This window comes from Pseudophryne corroboree, chromosome 9 (assembly GCF_028390025.1).
Source record: "Pseudophryne corroboree isolate aPseCor3 chromosome 9, aPseCor3.hap2, whole genome shotgun sequence".
NCBI lineage: Eukaryota > Metazoa > Chordata > Amphibia > Anura > Myobatrachidae > Pseudophryne > Pseudophryne corroboree.
Window position 1 is genome coordinate 233,660,763 of NC_086452.1, and position 23,160 is coordinate 233,683,922.

Consider the following 23,160-nt stretch of genomic DNA (forward strand, 5'->3'; position numbering starts at 1 on the left):
CGTGCTCAATTGTATAGGCTTGAATGGCCTTTTGCTGCTCCTCCAACCTCTGAAGCATATAGAGGGTTGAATTCCACCTCGTTACCACTTCTTGCTTCAGATGATGGCAGGGCAGGTTCAGTAGTTTTTGGTGGTGCTCCAGTCTTCTGTACGTGGTGCCTGTACGCCGAAAGTGTCCCGCAATTCTTCTGGCCACCGACAGCATCTCTTGCACACCCCTGTCGTTTTTTAAAAAATTCTGCACCACCAAATTCAAGGTATGTGCAAAACATGGGACGTGCTGGAATTTGCCCATATTTAATGCACACACAATATTGCTGGCGTTGTCCGATGCCACAAATCCACAGGAGAGTCCAATTGGGGTAAGCCATTCCGCGATGATCTTCCTCAGTTGCCGTAAGAGGTTTTCAGCTGTGTGCGTATTCTGGAAAGCGGTGATACAAAGCGTAGCCTGCCTAGGAAAGAGTTGGCGTTTGCGAGATGCTGCTACTGGTGCCGCCGCTGCTGTTCTTGCGGCGGGAGTCCATACATCTACCCAGTGGGCTGTCACAGTCATATAGTCCTGACCCTGCCCTGCTCCACTTGTCCACATGTCCGTGGTTAAGTGGACATTGGGTACAACTGCATTTTTTAGGACACTGGTGAGTCTTTTTCTGACGTCCGTGTACATTCTCGGTATCGCCTGCCTAGAGAAGTGGAACCTAGATGGTATTTGGTAACGGGGGCACACTGCCTCAATAAATTGTCTAGTTCCCTGTGAACTAACGGCGGAAACCGGACGCACGTCTAACACCAACATAGTTGTCAAGGACTCAGTTATCCGCTTTGCAGTAGGATGACTGCTGTGATATTTCATCTTCCTCGCAAAGGACTGTTGAACAGTCAATTGCTTACTGGAAGTAGTACAAGTGGGCTTACGACTTCCCCTCTGGGATGACCATCGACTCCCAGCGGCAACAACAGCAGCGCCAGCAGCAGTAGGCGTTACACGCAAGGATGCATCGGAGGAATCCCAGGCAGGAGAGGACTCGTCAGACTTGCCAGTGACATGGCCTGCAGGACTATTGGCATTCCTGGGGAAGGAGGAAATTGACACTGAGGGAGTTGGTGGGGTGGTTTGCGTGAGCTTGGTTACAAGAGGAAGGGATTTACTGGTCAGTGGACTGCTTCCGCTGTCACCCAAAGTTTTTGAACTTGTCACTGACTTATTATGAATGCGCTGCAGGTGACGTATAAGGGAGGATGTTCCGAGGTGGTTAACGTCCTTACCCCTACTTATTACAGCTTGACAAAGGGAACACACGGCTTGACACCTGTTGTCCGCATTTCTGGTGAAATACCTCCACACCGAAGAGCTGATTTTTTTGGTATTTTCACCTGGCATGTCAACGGCCATATTCCTCCCACGGACAACAGGTGTCTCCCCGGGTGCCTGACTTAAACAAACCACCTCACCATCAGAATCCTTCTGGTCAATTTCCTCCCCAGCGCCAGCAACACCCATATCCTCCTCATCCTGGTGTACTTCAACACTGACATCTTCAATCTGACTATCAGGAACTGGACTGCGGGTGCTCCTTCCAGCACTTGCAGGGGGCATGCAAATAGTGGAAGGCGCATGCTCTTCACGTCCAGTGTTGGGAAGGTCAGGCATCGCAAACGACACAATTGGACTCTCCTTGTGGATTTGGGATTTCAAAGAACGCACAGTTCTTTGCGGTGCTTTTGCCAGCTTGAGTCTTTTCAGTTTTCTAGCGAGAGGCTGAGTGCTTCCATCCTCATGTGAAGCTGAACCACTAGCCATGAACATAGGCCAGGGCCTCAGCCGTTCCTTGCCACTCCGTGTGGTAAATGGCATATTGGCAAGTTTACGCTTCTCCTCCGACAATTTTATTTTAGGTTTTGGAGTCCTTTTTTTTCTGATATTTGGTGTTTTGGATTTGACATGCTCTGTACTATGACATTGGGCATCGGCCTTGGCAGACGATGTTGCTGGCATTTCATCGTCTCGGCCATGACTAGTGGCAGCAGCTTCAGCACGAGGTGGAAGTGGATCTTGATCTTTCCCTAATTTTGGAACCTCAACTTTTTTGTTCTCCATATTTTATAGGCAGAACTAAAAGGCACCTCAGGTAAACAATGGAGATGGATGGATTGGATACTAGTATACAATTATGGACGGACTGCCACGGTTAGGTGGTATAAAAAAACCACGGTTAGGTGGTATATATTGTAATACAATTATGGATGGACGGACTGCCTGCCGAGTGCCGACACAGAGGTAGCCACAGCCGTGAACTACCGCACTGTACACTGGTTGATAAAGAGATAGTAGTATACTCGTAACAACTAGTATGACACTATGACGGTATAAAGAATGAAAAAAAAACCACGGTTAGGTGGTATATATTGTAATACAATTATGGATGGACGGACTGCCTGCCGAGTTCCGACACAGAGGTAGCCACAGCCGTGAACTACCGCACTGTACACTGGTTGATAAAGAGATAGTAGTATACTCGTAACAACTAGTATGACTGACTATGACGGTATAAAGAATGAAAAAAAAACCACGGTTAGGTGGTATATATTATAATACAATTATGGATGGACGGACTGCCTGCCGACTGCCGACACAGAGGTAGCCACAGCCGTGAACTACCGCACTGTACACTGGTTGATAAAGAGATAGTAGTATACTCGTAACAACTAGTATGACACTATGACGGTATAAAGAATGAAAAAAAAACCACGGTTAGGTGGTATATATTATAATACAATTATGGATGGACGGACTGCCTGCCGACTGCCGACACAGAGGTAGCCACAGCCGTGAACTACCGCACTGTACACTGGTTGATAAAGAGATAGTAGTATACTCGTAACAACTAGTATGACACTATGACGGTATAAAGAATGAAAAAAAAACCACGGTTAGGTGGTATATATTATAATACAATTATGGATGGACGGACTGCCTGCCGAGTGCCGACACAGAGGTAGCCACAGCCGTGAACTACCGCACTGTACACTGGTTGATAAAGAGATAGTAGTATACTCGTAACAACTAGTATGACTGACTATGACGGTATAAAGAATGAAAAAAAAACCACGGTTAGGTGGTATATATTATAATACAATTATGGATGGACGGACTGCCTGCCGACTGCCGACACAGAGGTAGCCACAGCCGTGAACTACCGCACTGTACACTGGTTGATAAAGAGATAGTAGTATACTCGTAACAACTAGTATGACACTATGACGGTATAAAGAATGAAAAAAAAACCACGGTTAGGTGGTATATATTATAATACAATTATGGATGGACGGACTGCCTGCCGACTGCCGACACAGAGGTAGCCACAGCCGTGAACTACCGCACTGTACACTGGTTGATAAAGAGATAGTAGTATACTCGTAACAACTAGTATGACACTATGACGGTATAAAGAATGAAAAAAAAACCACGGTTAGGTGGTATATATTATAATAATACAATTATGGATGGACGGACTGCCTGCCGACTGCCGACACAGAGGTAGCCACAGCCGTGAACTACCGCACTGTACACTGGTTGATAAAGAGATAGTAGTATACTCGTAACAACTAGTATGACTATGACGACGGTATAAAGAAAGAAGAAAAAATACCACGGTTAGGTGGTATATAATTATACAATTATGGATGGACGGACTGCCTGCCGAGTGCCGACTGCCGACACAGAGGTAGCCACAGCCGTGAACTACCGCACTGTACTGTGTCTGCTGCTAATATAGACTGGTTGATAAAGAGATAGTATACAACAATATACTACTATACTGGTGGTCAGGCACTGGTCACCACTAGTCACACTGGCAGTGGCACTCCTGCAGCAAAAGTGTGCACTGTTTAATTTTAAATTAATATAATATTATGTACTCCTGGCTCCTGCTATAACAACCTGCAGTGCTCCCCAGTCTCCCCCACAATTATTATAAGCTTTTATACATTGATGTGCAGCACACTGGGCTGAGCTGAGTGCACACAGACTGAGTCACACTGTGTGACTGCTGTGTATCGTTTTTTTCAGGCAGAGAACGGATATAGCAGAGAACGGATATATTAAATAAAAGTTAACTTAACAACAACTGCACTGGTCACTGTGGTAAACTCTGTCTGCACAATCTCTCTCTCTCTCTCTCTCTCTTCTAATCTATTCTAATGGAGAGGACGCCAGCCACGTCCTCTCCCTATCAATCTCAATGCACGTGTGAAAATGGCGGCGACGCGCGGCTCCTTATATAGAATCCGAGTCTCGCGAGAATCCGACAGCGTCATGATGACGTTCGGGCGCGCTCGGGTTAACCGAGCAAGGCGGGAAGATCCGAGTCGCTCGGACCCGTGAAAAAAAAAGTGAAGTTCGTGCGGGTTCGGATTCAAAGAAACCGAACCCGCTCATCTCTACTACAAACCCAAACTCACTATACCCATCCTCGACATACCCAACCTCAACACAACCAATCACCTTCTGAAACGGAGACAACTACAGAGGTTCCTGTTTACCGTAATTTATCTTAAATGGTTATTGATTTTAAAAAAAGTTGGTTTTAAATTAATGGGAGTGTATTTCATACACTACTGGTTTGCCTTTTATTACTGTAAAGATTTCAATGCTTTATTTACCAAAGTTTTATACAAATTAAAATGATAAGGTCTCTGACCTTTTGTTAATCTTTAGAATTGTCCTATTTTTACTTAAAACCAAAATGATTGATAAATCTTTTACAAATTGTGTATTGATGTTGTATATATGTTATCGGCACAGTAGCAGAATGTCAAGTAAACAGGTTTATTTTTTGTAGCAACAACAATTAACAGAATATACAAACTGAGAAAACTTATAATGAGGGAAGGTTGGTCATTATAGCAGACCTCATCTGTTCTGCACTTCCAGAATGGTCTCCCAAATAGTACTCACAATCAAGTGCTGGGTATGCCACTGTCCACTCAGGTAGGAATTCCTCCCTCTGAAATTCACAGAATACAACATGCTGCAACAATGTTAGGCATGATAGTAATGTCTACATCATTGCGCTTCATAAGACAGCACCAACGTCCTTTAATCGTCCAAAGGCATTTTGTACCACCATTCTTGCTGAGCTCGGGGTGTGCATATATGTAATTTGATTGGGGCTCAGCTGGACATGTTGGAACCCCTTCATGAGCCATCGTCGTGATGGGTAGGCTGCATCACCAATTTTGTGTACCGGGATTTCCACTCCGTCCACAAATTTAGATTTCTAATAGGAATATAGAGAAAAAAATGTACAGTAGCAACAAGAAATATGTATACACATATGAGCAGACTCCTCTGTGATGGGCAGGCTGGTGGCCACATAGGAAGCATGTTTGAAGGTAAGGACAACTATTTTGTCTCAATGTAAATTAAATTGCATTCATCTATTACCTGCTTGATTCATGAACATTGCGTCAGTTTATAATTAATAACACGTCTTTTTCTGGGTTTGTTTTTTAAAATATAAAAAAAATTATTAAATTAAATTACCTCTCTTGGAAAAAGGTAGCCCCCTTGCTTGTCCTCTGCTAGGCGGTACAGATCCGAGCTAGCAACCACTCAAGCGTCATGTGATCGTCCCGGCCAACCAATGAATACATCTGGGAAGCTAATATAAAAATACATATTAACTTTTAAAAGGGGTTTTAAACAATAAGCATTAAGAAAACACACTAGCCAGTACATTCTTACCAATACTTATGATCTACCACAGCTTGCAAAACAAGGGAATGCCATCCCTTTCTGTTGTAGTAGTCGGCAGGATTATAATGAGGTGCGATTATCGGGATGTGGGTACCATCGATTGCACCTGCGCACTGCAGATATCCAGACTCCACAAATCCCGTAATTGATTCAGCCAAACGTTGGCCATGTGGAAGAGAAATAAATCTGTGGTATAGGTTGTCCACCAATGCTCTGGTCACCTCATGTACAATGGTGCAAACAGTAAAATCCAAACAGTAAATCCAAAAGGTATGAGACATTCTGAAGTGACACTTCCACTGAACATCCTGAAAGTTCCGCACACTTTGCATAAAAACTTGCCCATGCTGCCGTTCTCTAGCCCACAATCTTCGTTGTGTAGAGAGGTTAAGGTTGACTATGGTGGTCACAGAAGCTGATATAAACAATATCCTGTGCAGGTATTGTCGGCGACGAATGGCGGTCTCTTTCAAATACTGCAGCCTCCTCCTCCTCATAACATAGCTGCTGAACAAGCTACAGAATGTGAGAAGCGCATATATCCTCTCACAGGCCGAATCCAAGAGCAGTACAGCTGAGACTATCATAAAGTCTATAGAGACATGTGCTGTGTCGGCCATGATTGCTGCACTACTTAGCACTCCCCAGCCCCTCCTTGTAATACCTTTGAAAGCTCATCAATGTGAGATAGAAAAGTCCATTTAAAATGACATCACACTGTTTTAAATGGGGGAACCGGTTTCAGTTTGAAAGGCACCAACCCGGGAATAACCCGGTAATAATAGGGCTCCAAAATGCGATGTGAAAGGGGTATAGCGTGTTCAGACCCAGGTCAGAAGCGTGTTCAAAAGCTGGTTCCTTACTGGGTTAGCGATGTGAAAGCGGTATTGCTGTGTCTAAGTAACTGCACATAGGTGGCCATTCCGAGTTGTTCGCTCGTTATTTTTTTCGCTACGGAGCAATTAGTCGCAAACTGCGCATGCGCAATGTACGCAGTACGCCTGCGCCAAGTAAATTAGCACAAAAGTTTGGTATTTTACTCACGGCGTAACAACGTTTTTTAATCGTTCTGCTGATCGTAGTGTGATTGACAGGAAGTGGGTGTTTCTGGGCGGAAACTGGACGTTTTCTGGGAGTGTGCGGAAAAACGCATGTGTTAGGGAAAAACGCGGGAGTGTCTGGAGAAACGGGGGAGTGGCTGGGCGAACGCTGGGCATGTGTGTGACGTCAAACGGCCTAAACTGATCGCTATTTGTGAGTAGGTCTGCAGCTACTCAGAAACTGCTAAGAAATGTATTTTCGCTATTCTGCAAATCTTTCGTTCGCTATTCTGCTATGCTAAGATACACTCCCAGAGGGCGGCAGCTTAGCGTGTGCAATGCTGCTAAAAGCAGCTAGCGAGCGAACAACTCGGAATCACCCCCATAGTGATGTAACAATAACTCACTGACCCCAATTTTCAGATTGCCGTATCTGGAAAATCGTCCGGTCAGTCATGACAAATTTGACATCCATGTTTTTACATTCATGATCAAGGGTTTAGTATCCTTTCAGGACCTTAAAGAGCTGACAAGTATTATTATTATTAGTTACTATTATTATTACTACTGATATATCAATTACATACTGTACATAATGCCTAATCAAAAAATGCATCAACAGGTGTAGAATTGCATTGTAATTTGTAGGAAAGTTTTAAAAATGAAATGATTGACTGATTATCAGGAGTATAAATTAAACTTGAGTTTCACACAGAATAACAAGTTCACTTACAGTATGACAATGTAGGGTAATTCCAAAATCCCCTTGTCTTCTCATAATTATGTAGATTCAGTATATCATCGGCCTGCCTTTTCCCACACTATCACTTACCTCCAGGTTTACATCTTGGATATGTTATTTTTCCCTTGACACATGTGGCTTTTAGGTCTGTTTCTGGCACCATTCCTACATTACACTTATATTCAATACTGTCTCCTTGTTCAACTACAGGGCTTTCGGAATTGATATTATTTATTTTCATTGTTGCTTGTTCTAATTCACAAAAACCTGCAAAATTAAATATTTAGTTTCATTAAGCAGGATCATTTAATGCATGAATTTACAGTACATGAAAACTTATGGGCCCTACACACTGGCAGATAATACTGAAAGATATGAATGATCTTGTTCATTAATGAACGAAATACCGTTCATATCTTTCAGTGTGGAGGCACCAACGATGAACGATGCGCTTCCCCGTTTAATATATTAAACAAAAATGTCACTTACAGATGTGTCACCTTAGAATTTTGCAATGCCATGCATACACATTGTGGTAGTGATATGACGCTGGAAACTGCGAGCATTTGCACCCACGGATACCCTTTGAGGTGAATGAATCACAGGTGGGTGCGTGCGTACGCTTGTACCCACAAATATAATTAGATGGGAGTCGTTCTGCGTACAATAGAGCCAGAGGACACATCTATATTTCAAAACACATAGATGTGAGCGGACTATCACTTGTTATATCTCAATATACTGCATATTTCACAGTTCATCACATATTAATAACTGGCACAATGTTACTGTGGTGTTCTTCAATTTAGTATTATGTATTATGTACTATGGTGAGAAATACCTTGGACGCAAACAGCAGACCTTCCGCAGATAAAGCGAACTTCAGTTGAATATAAACAGGAGCCCAGAAAAATGTTAGTAGCACAACTGGCTCCGAGAAGAGGGGGGAACTTATTACCCAGGTCCAGTGGGGGCCCAGGTGTTCCCCCCCCCCCTCCCTTACCTGGCAGCAGTAGCTGCAGCTTTTCTCCTCAGCCCAGCACTTGCTGCTGTGTGCTGGATTGCAGTGTGGCCAGGTTGGCCCTTATAATACAATTGGTATTTTTTTTCTAAGTGTGCAGCACTGCATGACCACGCCTCCTATGATAAGGCCACACCTCTGAATAGTACCTGGGCCCAGCCAGGCTCTCTACTGCTTTGAGTAACACTTGCGAAGATACCGTACATTGGCAGCACAGGGCTTCACAGCTCTGGATCCCCTGATGAGGACCATGTTTAGCAATATGCTGGATTGTGTACAGTAAGCATGTGCAAAAAGGGACAATAAATGCCAGCTTCAAGTGTACAGTATATATATATATAAGTACAGATGCTGTGATCACTTTTATCAGGAGAGTGATAACCTCCAGAAGTCTGGCAGCCTGATTTCAGCGGACATCCCGATCTGGACAAGTGATCGTGCAGTTGATCCGATGCAGCAGATCACAGAAGCCTGTAGTGGGCGTGTTTTTACTTAAGATGCCTCTTGTCACTTTTCTTCATAGACGCTACGTACCAAGACGCAGCTGCTGCACTTTTTACACAAATCTCTGAATATGGGGGGGAATTCCAAGTTGATCGCAGCAGGATATTTTTTAGCAGTTGGGCAAAACCATGTGCACTGCAGGGGGGGCATATATAACATTTGCAGAGAGAGTTAGATTTGGCTGGGTTATTTTGTTTCTGTGCAGGGTAAATACTGGCTGCTTTTTTTTTACACTGCAATTTAGATTGCAGATTGAACTCACCACACCCAAATCTATCTCTCTCTGCACATGTTATATCTGCCCCCCCTGCAGTGCACATGGTTTTGCCCAACTGCTAAAAAATATCCTGCTGCGATCAACTTGGAATTACCCCCATGGCCCAGAATTAATGAGTACCCATTCTTTTCCTCCTTCATACATAATGCATTTCACTAATTAATTTCCTTCCTTTATCATGTCGTTTTTATAGTGGTCCAAACTTTACTACTATCTTTATATTTGCTATATGTAAGGTCAGAGCCTTGATTCTCAAAATGAAATATAAAGATACTGTAGGTACTGTAACTCAACCAGTCCATATTTGGTAGTTTGAACTACCTGTGCAAAAAACAAAATAAATGTTGTTTATTTTAATTTCTATATTATGTTATGCACTGTATAACTGGTCATAAAGAATATAAAGCAGCACCTGCAAATGTTCTGGGAATTTATAAGCACTAGCTTTGTGGTAACTTGATTTACTAATGTCTATAGTCATTCAGTTTATTGTTCATTGAGTTCTCTTGACAAAACATTAGGTGGGTATAGTGTTTAGTTTCAAATCACCAAGAAATTATTGGCATTCAAGACCAACCATAGCTTTACAGTGGAGTAACACAGCACACAGAAATAGGAGTGTTGGATTATAAAAAAAAAAAACAACAACCTGACAACATACAGGGTCTGCAGTGAGGGACAGACAGCCTATCGACAAATTCAGGTTAAAATATATGTGTGCCTAAGATCTTCAACCTACATTCTCATAACTTGTCAGAATAACTTGTACACATCATAAGGGTTCTGAGCAAAATATTAATAACAATAGTCCCTGCAAGGGTACAATCTAGAATGATAGAAATAGAAGTCTCACGGTGTGTAAGTTCTGTAAGGCAGCTGCTACTCTGTCATATGCATAAAGTGCAGTGATGACAGGGTGAGCGTGTCCACAGAAACGGCACCTTGGAGAGAGGAAGTAAGTATATAGAGTGTCTGCTTATGGGAAATAATGGATCAGATTGTCCGACTGACAAAGCCAAGATGAAGCTTACGCCTCGAACCCTGGGTACTCTCTCCGTGCACCAGCTAAGGCAGCCCTTGGAACCTTGATCCTTTCTCCACCTCCATTCCACCAAGCAGGTACACAGAGCTGAGCACTAGGCATTGGCAAACTAGGCAAATACCTAGGGCACATTGTATGCCTAGGGGCACAAGCAGATTCTGATGATTAAAATGATATGCGGCATACCTATATTCTGTGTGTGACTGCGACTGTATATGCATACAAAATGCTATGTTACAGTGTATTCCTGGAAATCACAGTAACGTAGCATTTTGTATGCAGATTCAGCCATAGTCGCACACAGAATATAGGCATGCAGCATATCATTTTAATCAGCTGAAGCTGCTTGTGCAACCTAGCCACATAGTAATGCAAATGAGATGCATTTTCATCAAAAAAGGCGCCCGCCGTTATCAGAGCTGCAAGCTGACTCATGCCAGGCATCTCCTGCTGCATGATGTATTAAGGCAAGATGTATGAGGACACATCTGTATCAAATTAGAGGCAGAGGTCACAGTGTTAGCGGCCATGTGAGTAGTGTGTGCAGGTGGGTTGGTTGTGCAGTAGTATTCGGCATATGTGTAAGGGGCATTATGAGTGTTGTGTATAAATGCATTAATAATATGCTGCACATGTGTAAGGGGCACTATGTGAGTCATTATGTGTATACAGTAAGTGCAATAATAATGTAAGGCAAATGTGAAAGGGACATTATGTGTGTCACTATGTTTATAATGGCATTAATAATGTAAGGCATATGTGTAAGGGACATTATGTGTATAAGGGCATTGATAAATGTTGGCATAATGTGTAAGGTGCATTATGTTTATAAGGACATTAATAGGGTGGAAATCTATAGTTTGAAAAGTCAGTTGGGTGTCTGATAGGCAAAAACAGACACCCAACTGACTTTTCAAACAATTGAATACCCCCCATAATGTGTGTCATATGTGTAAGGGGAATTACTGTTTGGTATTATGTGTATAAAAGGTATTACTAATGTGTGGCATTATGTTTATGTAAATAAAGTTACACTACTGTGTGGCGGAATTTGAATTGGGGGTACTATTGTGTGGCCATGACCCTTCCCAGCAAGAACACACCCCTTTTTGAGCTGTGCAGAAATGTACACACTGTTCCTATTTAAAATATAGGGGTTGGAGCACCAAAATGAGGACTGCTATGGGTGAGGGGTGATGGTGCTGGGAAAGGGGTGCAGGGTCAAAGGCTGAACTAGTGGCGGTGCTAGGGGGCACCAGACAAAATTTTACCTAGGGCATCATATTGGTTAGGGACAGCTCTGCAGGTACACTCACATCAGGCTGCACTGTGAATGTCCCGGTTGATCAGCCACAGTGTGACCCTGCAATGCTATGCAACAGAGCACATTACTGATTGAACCATGATCTCCAGCTACCCACGTCTCTTTCTTCTGTCCAGCCACAGCTGTCAAAGAGCCTGCTCACCACTGTTCACTGTGACCAACATCATACACAGCTGGCAGCAGTGATTCTCTGCAGTCTCACCAGACACCCAGATTTATCAAGCCTTGGAGAGTGATAAATTGCACAGTGATAAAGTACCAACCAACCAGCTCCTAACTGTAATTTTTCAAACACAGCCTGTAACATGGTTGTAAGAAGCTGATTGGATGTTATTTTATCACCGTACAATTTATCACTCTCCAAGACTTGATAAATCTGGCCCACATTCTCCCTCCTCTCCATTCCCCCTTCCACTCCCACCTCAGCTCTCCACCTCCACACTTACTTACCTTTCATCTTTACAGTGTACTCTCATTGGCATATGCACCAGTATTGTCCCTGTGCTGTATTCACTATATATCCATCAGGGACAATCTGATCCATTATTTCTCATAAGCAAACACTTTATATACTTCCTTCCTCTTTCCAAGGTGCCATTTCTGTGGACACGCTCACCCTGTCATCACTGCACTTTATGCATATGACAGAGAGCAGCTGCCTTACAGAACTTACACACCATGAGACTTCTATTTCTATCATTCTAGAGCAGTGATGGCTAACCTTGACACTCCAGCTGTTGTTGAACTACATATCCCAGCATGCCCTGCTACAGTTTTGTTATTTGGCCATGCTAAAACTGATGCTGGGCATGCTGGGATGTGTAGTTCAACAACAGCTGGAGTGTGAAGGTTAGCCATCAAGGTTCTAGAGTGTACCCTTGCAGCAGGGCCGTAACTAGGTGTGAGTTCCGATGGTGCCTTGCCCACAGCGCAAGTGCAGTGAAGGCGCACTATATGGCAGCACACCCCTACCTACGGCTGTTGTAGTCAGTGATGGAGTAGTGAAATTTCCGCTGTCCGCCGGTGCCTGCCTCTGTAAGCGACGGGGAGCGCGCCATTTGTGTTACCCGCCGTGCGGTAATCCTGGCTGTGAGCTCCGCCGCCACCTCTGAAGTGGAGAGGGAGCGCTCCTTCAGCCACCTGGTTCTGTATAGGAGCCGCCGCTGCCTCTATTGATGCCGCCAGGGAGACCCGCCGCCGCCACCTCTGAAGTGGAAAGAGAACGCTCCTTCAGCCGCCTGGTCCCGTATAGGAGCCGCCGCTGCCTCTACTGTGACACCCGCAGCAGCCTGAGCATTGGAGAGGGGACTGTGAGCGCCAGTAAATGATTGTCTGCGCCTGGTAGTCCTGGATGCCGCATCGCCCTAACAGGTAACTTGAGACACACATACACACACACTCACTCACTCTAACTCTCTGTTGCTGTAATATGTAACAAAGGGTGACTGCTGCTGTAATGTGTCAAATGGGACTCTGCTGCTGTAATGTGTAAAATGGAACTCTGCTGCTGTAATGTGTAAAACGGGACTCTGCTGCTGTAATGTGTAAAATGGGATTATGCTGCTGTAATGTGTAAAATGGGACTCTGCTGCTGTAATGTGTAAAATGGAACTCTGCTGCTGTAATGTGTAAAACGGGACTCTGCTGCTATAATGTGTAAAACAGGATTATGCTGCTGTAATGTGTAAAACGGGACTCTGCTGCTGTAATGTGTAAAATGGTACTCTAAATCCCGTTCTGTGTAAAATACCTGCCTAATGTGTAAAAGGGGACTCTACCTGCCGTACTGTGTAAAAGGAAGCTCTGTCTGCCTTACTGTGGAGCTATGTGGACACGCCCCTTCCCCATAAAGCCACACTCTTACATTTTGGCGCGCGCCTACTGCACGCATTGGCCCAGTTTTATATTTGGGGGGAGGGGGTGCCGATGCTGTTTTTTTGCACACAGCGCTAAAATGTCTAGTTACGGCACTGCCATTATGATGTGTTCATGTCATTCTGACAAGTTATGAGGACGTAGCTCAAAGTACTGAGGCACACACATCTTTTAATCTGAAATTGTCAATAGGTTGTCCCTCACTGCAGACTCATGTGGCTACATTAGGAGTACATAGTATCTATCAATACGGCATTCTGTGCATTTGGACAACTCTGTTTTGTTTCAAGATTACCATCTCTCCAAAGCAGTGCTGGTCATACCACACTCACAATCTGACATAATCAGTCACCACAGCAACAAAGTATCATTTGCTGCCAAGCAGAGATCTGTAAACTATCAGCACAAAGGCTGTTGAGATGGAGTGCTGATGTAATTCAAATGTATCCTGTGGTTTATTACCAATGTTATCTGCTGATCTATATACTGTGACTGTGAAATTGCTTCGATTGAATACTGATATAATCCACCATTTATGATTTTTTTCTTATCGAAGCGCATCATATTCTGCCATCACAGAGTTTATTTAGATAGAGTGTGATTGATTATGCCATTTTTGTGTTTGTGAACTTGCTTCGATCATATTGAGGGTCAATTTGATTTACCTCGATGAGTCTCTTCACATCGAAGCACATTGCATTCTGCCATTTATATTTCAGGATCCAGATATTTCTTAACAGTATTAAACTGTAAATATATTCGCATTTGACTGCCTGGAGGAAATGTAATAGGGTGTGAGAATCAGAAAGTGAGAGATTTTGGTAAAATTCTCCTGTTTTTTAAAGTGACAATCATTTACATGGCAAAACCAGGTTAATTTTCCCATTTAAATGATTGCCAAATTAAACAAACAGGAGAATTTTACCAAAATCTCTCACTTTCTGATTCTCACACCTATTACATTTCCCCCCTAGTGTGTTTTACTGAGTCATTGAACTACTACTTATTTCTCTGATTATTTTCGCCAATATTAGAGTTTAATTCTTGTGTTATGTACTACATGGAATTCACCTTAGAGGCGACCATTTATTCTATTTTTACCTAATAAATGTTACGTTTCAATCTATAAAATTTTCTCATAGAGTGCCCCAAACCAGATAGTTTATTTTCTTCTTAATCTCTGCCGATATTATCTCTACCAGAGTGCACCTCTACCAGAGTCTATCTCCACCTACTAAATGTGATATAGAAAATGTATTTGTGATTTCCTTTTGATGTGGATTTTTCTATGACCCCTTTCTAATTTATTGGAACTGCTGTGCTCGTTGGCTTCCCCTCCCTTCCCCCTTTCCCCCTTGGTAAATACCAACATACAGGGTCTTTCAGTACAGGCCTGTGGGTCATAAACTCATGAAACACTAACGTACAAGGGACTTCTAATGAGACCTTACTCAATCCCACACTCTGACTCCTTTTGCGGGAGAAGTGGAACTTCCTCCTGAAACTAGGATGTCAACACCCTTCACTCCAGTCTAGCCCATGACAAAAATTTAAGTGTCCTGGATGGTGAAATATTTCAAAAGGTAAATTCCTGTAGCACAAGGTACATCCTCATAAGGTGGGCATTGGAATTCTGCATGCAGTGTAACCAACTTCAGTGGGCATGTCAGTGACAACCGCATAATGTACACCAAAGAGATAATAAGGAGCATGTCCACAGCCCACTTGAGTGTGAGACATTCCTTTTATGTCACCAAATAGTGTTTTTTCAAGAGTAGAGCTTCCAGCTAATGCCCCCTACAAATTCGGCAATCCGCTACGGAGCTGCCCGATGGCGGATATGGCCGACGGGCGACCCGGCGGCACGGGAAGGTAACGGGGGAGTGAAGTTTGTTCATTCCCCCTGTCACCCGGCACCATAGCAATGCATGCTAATATGAATGAGATTGTCATTATTGGACTGTATGCATAAGCGATGGGGCACCAACGATGAACGAGCACGGGGCCGCACATCTTTTATTGTTGGTGCCTACACACTGCACGATATGAACGAGTTCTCGTTCATTAATGAACGAGAATGTGCATATCGTGCAGTGTTATCTGCCAGTGTGTAGGGCCCTTAAGATGCAACATTTTGTGCTCTACATCATCTAAATCCTCATACAAGACTGCCCCCATAACCACATAAGAGGGATCTATTTGCAGCATAAACAGGTTGCCAAAGTCAGTGTCACATGTGGATATGTACAGTAAGATGCAGTTAGACAGAAGTTAGAGTCAAGGTGTGGAATGTAAGGGACACCCTGGTTTTCACCAAGAACCACCACAAGGTGAGATGCCGCTTTACTGCAGGGAATGCATAGGTCACAGTTCTCTTAATGTCTGAAATAAATGACTGTATGGGAGAACAGATGAGGTACAGAATCAGCAGACAAATGAGAGGACAGACAAGCCATAGTCACAAGCAAAGGTGCAAAACACAGAAACAAGTGAAGATGATTTTATAGGAAAATAATCAAACAATATTAGAGGTAATGCGGAAACACAAGCAGGAGACCTGATACTCTGGAACCAGCTAGGTGCTCAGAGGGAGTTCATATATAGGCTGAATAATCAAATTCTGGCACTAGGCTTGCCACCCATCTAGTTTTCTGCAGGATTGTCCCAGAATTTAATGTATTGTCCCGGATCCCAGACAAAGGGTGCTGGGACAAAAGTGTGATTATGCTGATTTTGAAAGATCGCAGACACCATTGATCTGACCAGGTTTGTTGGTGCTCCCACTGACTCCAGCATCAGTTTCCTGAGTGTCTGAGCTACCTGTTGAGCCCTCTCTACCTGCTCTGGGCCCCTCCTGGGATCACAGCACCACTCAGCACACAGAGGAAGCTGATGCCATCTTGGAGTGGGCTGGCGTGTTCTCCCAGGTAGCTGCTGCTTGGGACTACAGTACCCACTATGGTGTTGACACCCTCCACTGTCGCTAACCCGCTTTACAGGGACACTGGCAGTGACCAGCTGATGGAGAGGAGAGGTCTGTGGACAGTGACTGGCTGGGTGTGGGATACTGTGGTGCCAGCTCAAAGCTATTTGTACTTGCGCTTACTCTGCATGATGAGTGGATTTTACAGTAACAGTAACACATAGTACTACTGCTGAAGGCAGCAAAAAGAAGAGATGTTCTTGGGTCCTGGCGGGTAAGATGGATTGTCCAGTCCTGGTATTTTTGAAGGGTGTCAACCCTATCTGGCACCAAACTTAGATCACAGTCAGCTGGTCCAAGATTATAAAAGGCTTGCAGTGACACAAACCTGCAACTATCGGGTGCTCTGGCAATGTGCCAAGTGGCTGAAAGCATGTTGTCTACCCAAAGAGAGACAGCTAGGACCTACTGCCACTGCAACAGTGCCATAGACCCGGCAGCTCATACTCCGGGCCAAACAAAGATCATCAGAGCGGTGGGGAAAGATGACCCTCCACTGAAGCAAGTAACACAGTCCACAGTTTAGAGCAATGGCAGTCAGGAAAACAGGACCTTCACAAAGTATACAGTAGCATCAAAAGCAGTATGATAACCGGAGGACCATATCAGTTTCTATGGGGCCAACTTTTTTCATCCAATTTGTTAATGTAGTCAACATATACTAGAGTATGGTAGCCATCTAAAGCTAGAAAAGTACATAGCTGCTTTTGCTTCAATGAAGGCCTTAACATTATCAACCAGATGCTTAAGGTAACCAGTACTCACAGAGTAGTCCAACTATTTTGTTTTTCTCTTCCTGAGGTGGGCTATTAAGCATGCCTGCCACAAAGACTAAATGACAGCATATACTGTAGACTATTCTGGAATGTTTTCATTATAGAATATACAGTATGCGACTCTTTTCAAGGTAAGAAGCAGCATAGTTCTGATGAGGACACAGGACATTGACACTAAGGCACTGGAAAGATGCAGGTGCACCAAGGAGCCTGAAAGTTATAGTTACAAATTGATGTAAACCTACAGTACAAGGGTAGAAATGTAAAATGTCTTATGCTGGAACTTCTTGGTCAACTAAATTTGTAAGTAGTCTTTTAGAAATAAATTTGGTAGAACCCAACTGACATAGAAGCTCATACACCCAGAAAATTGGGTATGCATTATAATTGAAACCATATTTACCGTGTGGAAATCTACCCAAAAGCGGGTACTATCACATATTTGTGACAAGTAAAATTGGATTACAACAATTCACTTATAGACTTTTCTTTTATGCCCAGGAGCCTTTGACCACAATCCCAGTTACAATGGTTTAAAGGGGTTTTCTGTTCCAGAGTGAAATTTGGTTAATAGAGGTAGTGATGCAGTGTCTGTGACCAATGGAAGCAGGTGGGAGAAAAAGAGGGGAGGAGATCCAGAATGCAGATCAAATCCCTGTGTTGCCGGCTTCTATTTTTCATGGTGCGCTGGTCACTCAAATGCAATCCGTGTTGAGAGGAGCAGAGGAGGGGAGGGAAGAATACTGGTGAAGTTCCCCACCTCTCCTCCAGCTGGAGTCTGGACCGCATCTTCACTCTTTGTTAAGGTCAGCGACCGGCCGTGACATACTGTTAATGAGTCAATGAATGTGTGACTCATTGTTAGTACTGCTGCCGCCAGTTATGGGCCCCTTAATCACCGCAGGCCCAGGTGCATTGCACCGGCTGCACCGGTTGTAGTTCCATCACTGTGTGGTACCTCATCTGTATTTGAAAAACATATTCAAAATATTCAAAATGGTTAATGAAAAGGATTTAACTTACTGCTCATAACAATAGAAGGAGCACATGCAGCACATTCAGTTTCTGGAACTTGAATTATTTGCTATGTCTCTTTCTTCATGCTATATGCCAGAAGTATTTTATTATTTCTTCCATCCATAGTGATATAGAAATACAGATGTAGCCATGCTCATTGTTGCTACATCTGCTGCCCATGTCACTGCCAGCGCGGCTAGGCGTGCCTGCTCCTAGCCGTGCTGAGCTACGTCTTTTGTCGCTCCATTCAAAGTGAATGTGGCATGTTCGCATCTAAGGTGCACACCCACCATAGGCATGAGTACTGTCGCGGCAAACGAGACTTGAATGTGCCCAGATGTAGCCACAAGGAGCATGGGAAAATATCAAAGCTAAGGGTTGGTCTATGGCTACTCAGACAAGATACAACAGCAGCGGCTCAGACGCCGTGTATTTGCACGAACAATCACACAGCCATCAGAATATACACACTTCGAATATGGCCATGACACACCTGCGTTTTCCCAGCCACTCCACCTAAATCTCCTCATTAACACCTCCAATAACCACTTCCTGTCAATCACTGTGCGAAAAAAGTGTGATCGGGATCACAGCAGCATCCTCGCACATGTGCATTGAGAATGCAGCACGTGTGCAGTTTGCCTATATTCGCTATAATCTCTACTAATGAGACAACATGAGACACAGAACCTAAGCTCATTTTTACACCTCAGGAATACCAAACAACGAGTAGAGGGGACGTTTCTCCCAATGTTTCTTGATTTAAATAAAAAATATATATAAAACTGACTATAGAGTAATTCTGAAAAACTCAATTAGTCTATACTGTTGCTGAGGGTACTCTCTGTCATCACGTTCAAGCTCTAGAGTACCCCTTGTTACAGGGACAGACTAGGGCCATGGAGCAGCTGCCCCGCTCTCAGTGTTCCCAGACCAGCCCATCTAGCCATCGGTCCTTCTGGCATTTGCCAGAAGTGCCCGATGGGCAGTCCGGCCCTGCCTTGTGACAATCCAGACATACATTTTCAAAGGTGATCCACTCAGGAAAATACTTCCACTAACTTACTGGTCACATGTTTGGCCATGGCAGTGTTTCCAGTCCTCAGGCAACCTTAACAGTGCATGTTCTAGAGATTTCCTGAGTATCACAATTGAAATACTTAGCTCCACCTATGGATAATTTAAAATGTGTCTGTCAATAATGAATATATTGTACCTGTGCCCCTACTAGGAGATCTGTAAAACATGCACTGTTAAGGGTCCGTGTGTACTGGAGTTGGGAAACACTGGGCCATGCAGGGGAACAACTCCATATACCAGGTAACATAATTTACTCTCACTAAATCAAATTTGCTCCCTTCTAGAGGAAAGTTTCATATATATTTCTAGGTCTAACCCTATTTTATTTTCAAAAAGAACACTAATAGAAGCATTTGAAGAGAGGAGAGGGCACTTGTGCAGTGTCTGTGTGAGGCCCCCCTCTCTTCAGTGCATCTAATGAGTACACTCTAGAAATGGGCCAAGTATACTGTGTGTGCATATATCTCAAGTAAAATGGTGCAGGCACCGCCAGGTAGCCCCAAATACACATTGCGCCATGTAGCCCCATATACACAGTGCACCATGTAGCCCCATATACACATTGCGCCAGGTAGCCCCATATATACATTGTACCAGGTAGCCCCATATACACATTGTTTCAGGTAACCCCATATACACATTATGCCAGGTAGCCAGGAGAGAGTGAGAGTAAGTGTGTCTCACACTCCCAGCAGCTCCAGGATTTGCCGCTCTGCTACTTACCCTAACTGCAGCTTTGGGACCCACCGCTCTGCTACTCACCCTCTCTACCACTCCGGGACCCACCGTTCCACTACTCACCCTCTCTGCAGCTTCAGGACCTGCCGCTCCGCTACTCACCTGCTCTGCAGCTCCGGGTCCCGCCGTTCCGCTACTCACCAGCTCTGCAGCTCCGGGTCCCGCCGTTCCGCTACTCACCTGCTCTGCAGCTCCAGGACACACCAGAACTTAGAGCTTGCGCTCCGCTGCAACCGCCCTCCCTACGCCCGTTCTGTGGGAAAGGCCTCAGACAGGGTGCCGTTAACCTAAAATCCTATGTAATGCAAGGGAACTTAATTCTAGATGGAAAAGCACAGACCATATAAATGTCACACTTACCGCTTTCTCAGCATCAGTAGACAGAAGTTTAGTAGGCGTATTTGTCTGTGATGCAGAGTGTATTAAGTTAAGAAGCTTAGTTGTGTTGTCTCCGGCATCTCGTTCTTGGACAAACCCCACTTTATCATTGTGAATCAATTGAGATAAGAGGGCATGAAGCCTATTTTCTATGATTTTATCATACAACTTCCCACAACACAGCAGCAGCACTGCAGAAATCACTGAAAAAATGGTGCGGCGCCATTTTCCCTGTGTTTTGCACATGCACAGTAGGAAAATCATTGGAAAAATGGCAGCTGTGCCATTTTTCCAGATATCTGTGCATGCGCTGTAGACTCTGGAACTGCGCTAAGGTCCCCTAGGGACCCTAGTTCCCAGAACTACAGCGCTGCCAGGTAGAGAGGAGGAGGCCCATATGGATCCTGCACATGGGCCTCCTCTCTAGAAATGCCCCTAGGTCCTTCCTTGTTTAGGGATAACGGAAATGTGGGCCTCTACAGATTGAGTAGAAAAATAAGAGTCAGCAGACACTTCTTCAAAAGTGCAAAGCAACATTGGAGCCAGGGTATCTTTAAAGGTTTTGTAATAAGCTACGGTAAAGCCACCTGGGCCTGGGCTTTTACCTGATGGAGAAGATGATATAGCCAGCTCGATCATACACAGCATAAAAGGTTATTCTAGGGACTCTCGAGAATCTAAAGAAAGAGTTGGAAAATAGATGGAAGACAGATAGTCAAGCGCGTCCTGGGAGGAGGGGAGAGGTACTGTCTCAGAGGAAGTGTCTGTTAGGTTGTATAAAGAGGAGTAGTATCTTTGGAATGAGGAGGTTATTATGAGGGTTTCTGAGAGAAGACTGCCAAACACATCTTTGATGAAACTGATGAATCCAGCCGCTCGCTGGGCCTGTAAGACACAAGCTAAAAGTCTGGCTTATTTCCCCAAGTATAGAAGCGGCTTTTGCATTTGCGCATTGAAAGTTTTATTTTATCTGAGAGTAATTTGTTTAGGGAACCCCGTGCCTCCGATAATTTAAGATATATCTCACTTTACATGGATTTTTTTATGTGACGACTCAATAAGCTTAATCTGCTGCAGTAAGGCCGAGATTTGATCAGTCTTCTGTTTTTTTGCAAAAGAGCCCAGCCAAACAAATGCACCCCGAAGGATGCACTTATGTGCCTCTCAGTAATCTGAGAGATTCCTGCGGTGTCATCGTGTGTCAAATAGTCAGTGAGAGCAGAGTTAATCTCAGCCCTACATTGAGTGTCTAACAGAAGAGATTCTTTGAGTCACCAAGTCCATTGATTGGGGGACGGGAATGGCAGGATCAGTGTCAGTAATACAGGAGCGTGATCAGACCATGTAATTGGCCCAATGTTAGTGTTGGCTAACAAATGAAGTTGTCTAAAATGCAAAAAAAGATAGTCCAAGAGGGAGTAGATCTTATGGGGTTGGGAATAGAATGTATAGTCGTCGTCTGAGGGGTGGAGGGTTCTCCAAGAGCCGGCCAGCTGGTGTTCGTTCAGTACTACCTACTGTAATTCTTCAGTGTTTAGTTGCTGGAACCGAGGTGCATTAGTAGAAGTATCAAGGGAGGAATCTAAAGCTCAACTGAGGTCACCTCCCATGATAAAGGTAGGTTGAGCATGATTAGGAACATATATATATTAATAAATGTGAAAGGCTGGTGGAATAATAGACAGGTGATTAAAAGGAGCCTACCCAGGATCAATCTATGGACTGTCAGAAATAAGAAGCCTCAATGAAAATAGGACAGCCACCCCTGCCCACAGAGGAGCATAACAATTTGGACCGTTTATCAGTGATATTTAAACTTCAAACATTTATAGTGGAGACTGTACGTGTAGTGGGCTGATTCATCTGAAGGATTTAGAAAGGCAGCATGAGGGTGATCTCTTAAGCATTGGGAGGGTAGTACATTGTGGGAAGGAGAATGGAGACCAGGAGGGTGGGAGAGAGAGAGGCAGCAGGAAAAGGGAAAGAGTACCAGGTAGAACATCATAAAGAAGCCCGCGAGTGAGAATATGGTGCATCTAAACTTTAAAGTCTAGGTCAAACATTGTGTATGATACAACTAATAATGAGCAAATGGCAATAGTAATAACAAATAAGAAAAACATGTCAAAATATGTACTGGAATCGACTCTGATGAGAGAGCAACTTGCAAGATATATAAGCCTTCTGGAAAGAGGCTCATAGAGGACAAAGATATTAAGCCAGAGTCTGAGCTTCAGGTTTTAAGCCAGAGTCTGATCTTCAGGTTTCTTCTAACTATGGAGTTCATGAGAATTTATTGGATAACAGCGAGAATGCTGCACTTTCTGCCAGGTTTCCAAGAGTAGCAATTAGGACTTTCTGAGCCAGCGGGTCGCTCCAGTCCAGTATATCGATTGATGGAAGTCCCAAGGTAGCACATAAAGAAGAAAGGCCAGATGGGGTGTGCAGGAGACAAGGTTTGGCAGGGAAGGTAACTTGGAGATGAAATGGAAAGCACCAGTGGTACTTTAGTTGGTGCTTATGTAGTTCCTCGGTAAGCGGGCACAGAGCCTTACGTTGCTGTATTGTATGCTAAGAAAGATTGTGGTATATTTGGATGGTA

General features: G+C 43.9%; 1 protein-coding gene across 4 annotated transcripts in view; it reads right to left on the reverse strand.

Annotated features, from left to right (window-relative positions):
* LOC134957932 (complement factor H-like) overlaps positions 1-23,160 on the reverse strand; it is a 1,300,757-nt gene that overhangs the window by 1,004,801 nt on the left and 272,796 nt on the right. For all 4 annotated transcript variants that reach the window (XM_063940180.1, XM_063940181.1, XM_063940178.1 and 1 more), the window contains exon 6: positions 7,634-7,810. In XM_063940180.1, the coding sequence (XP_063796250.1) occupies positions 7,634-7,810 (177 nt within the window). The remainder of the gene's footprint in view (positions 1-7,633; positions 7,811-23,160) is intronic.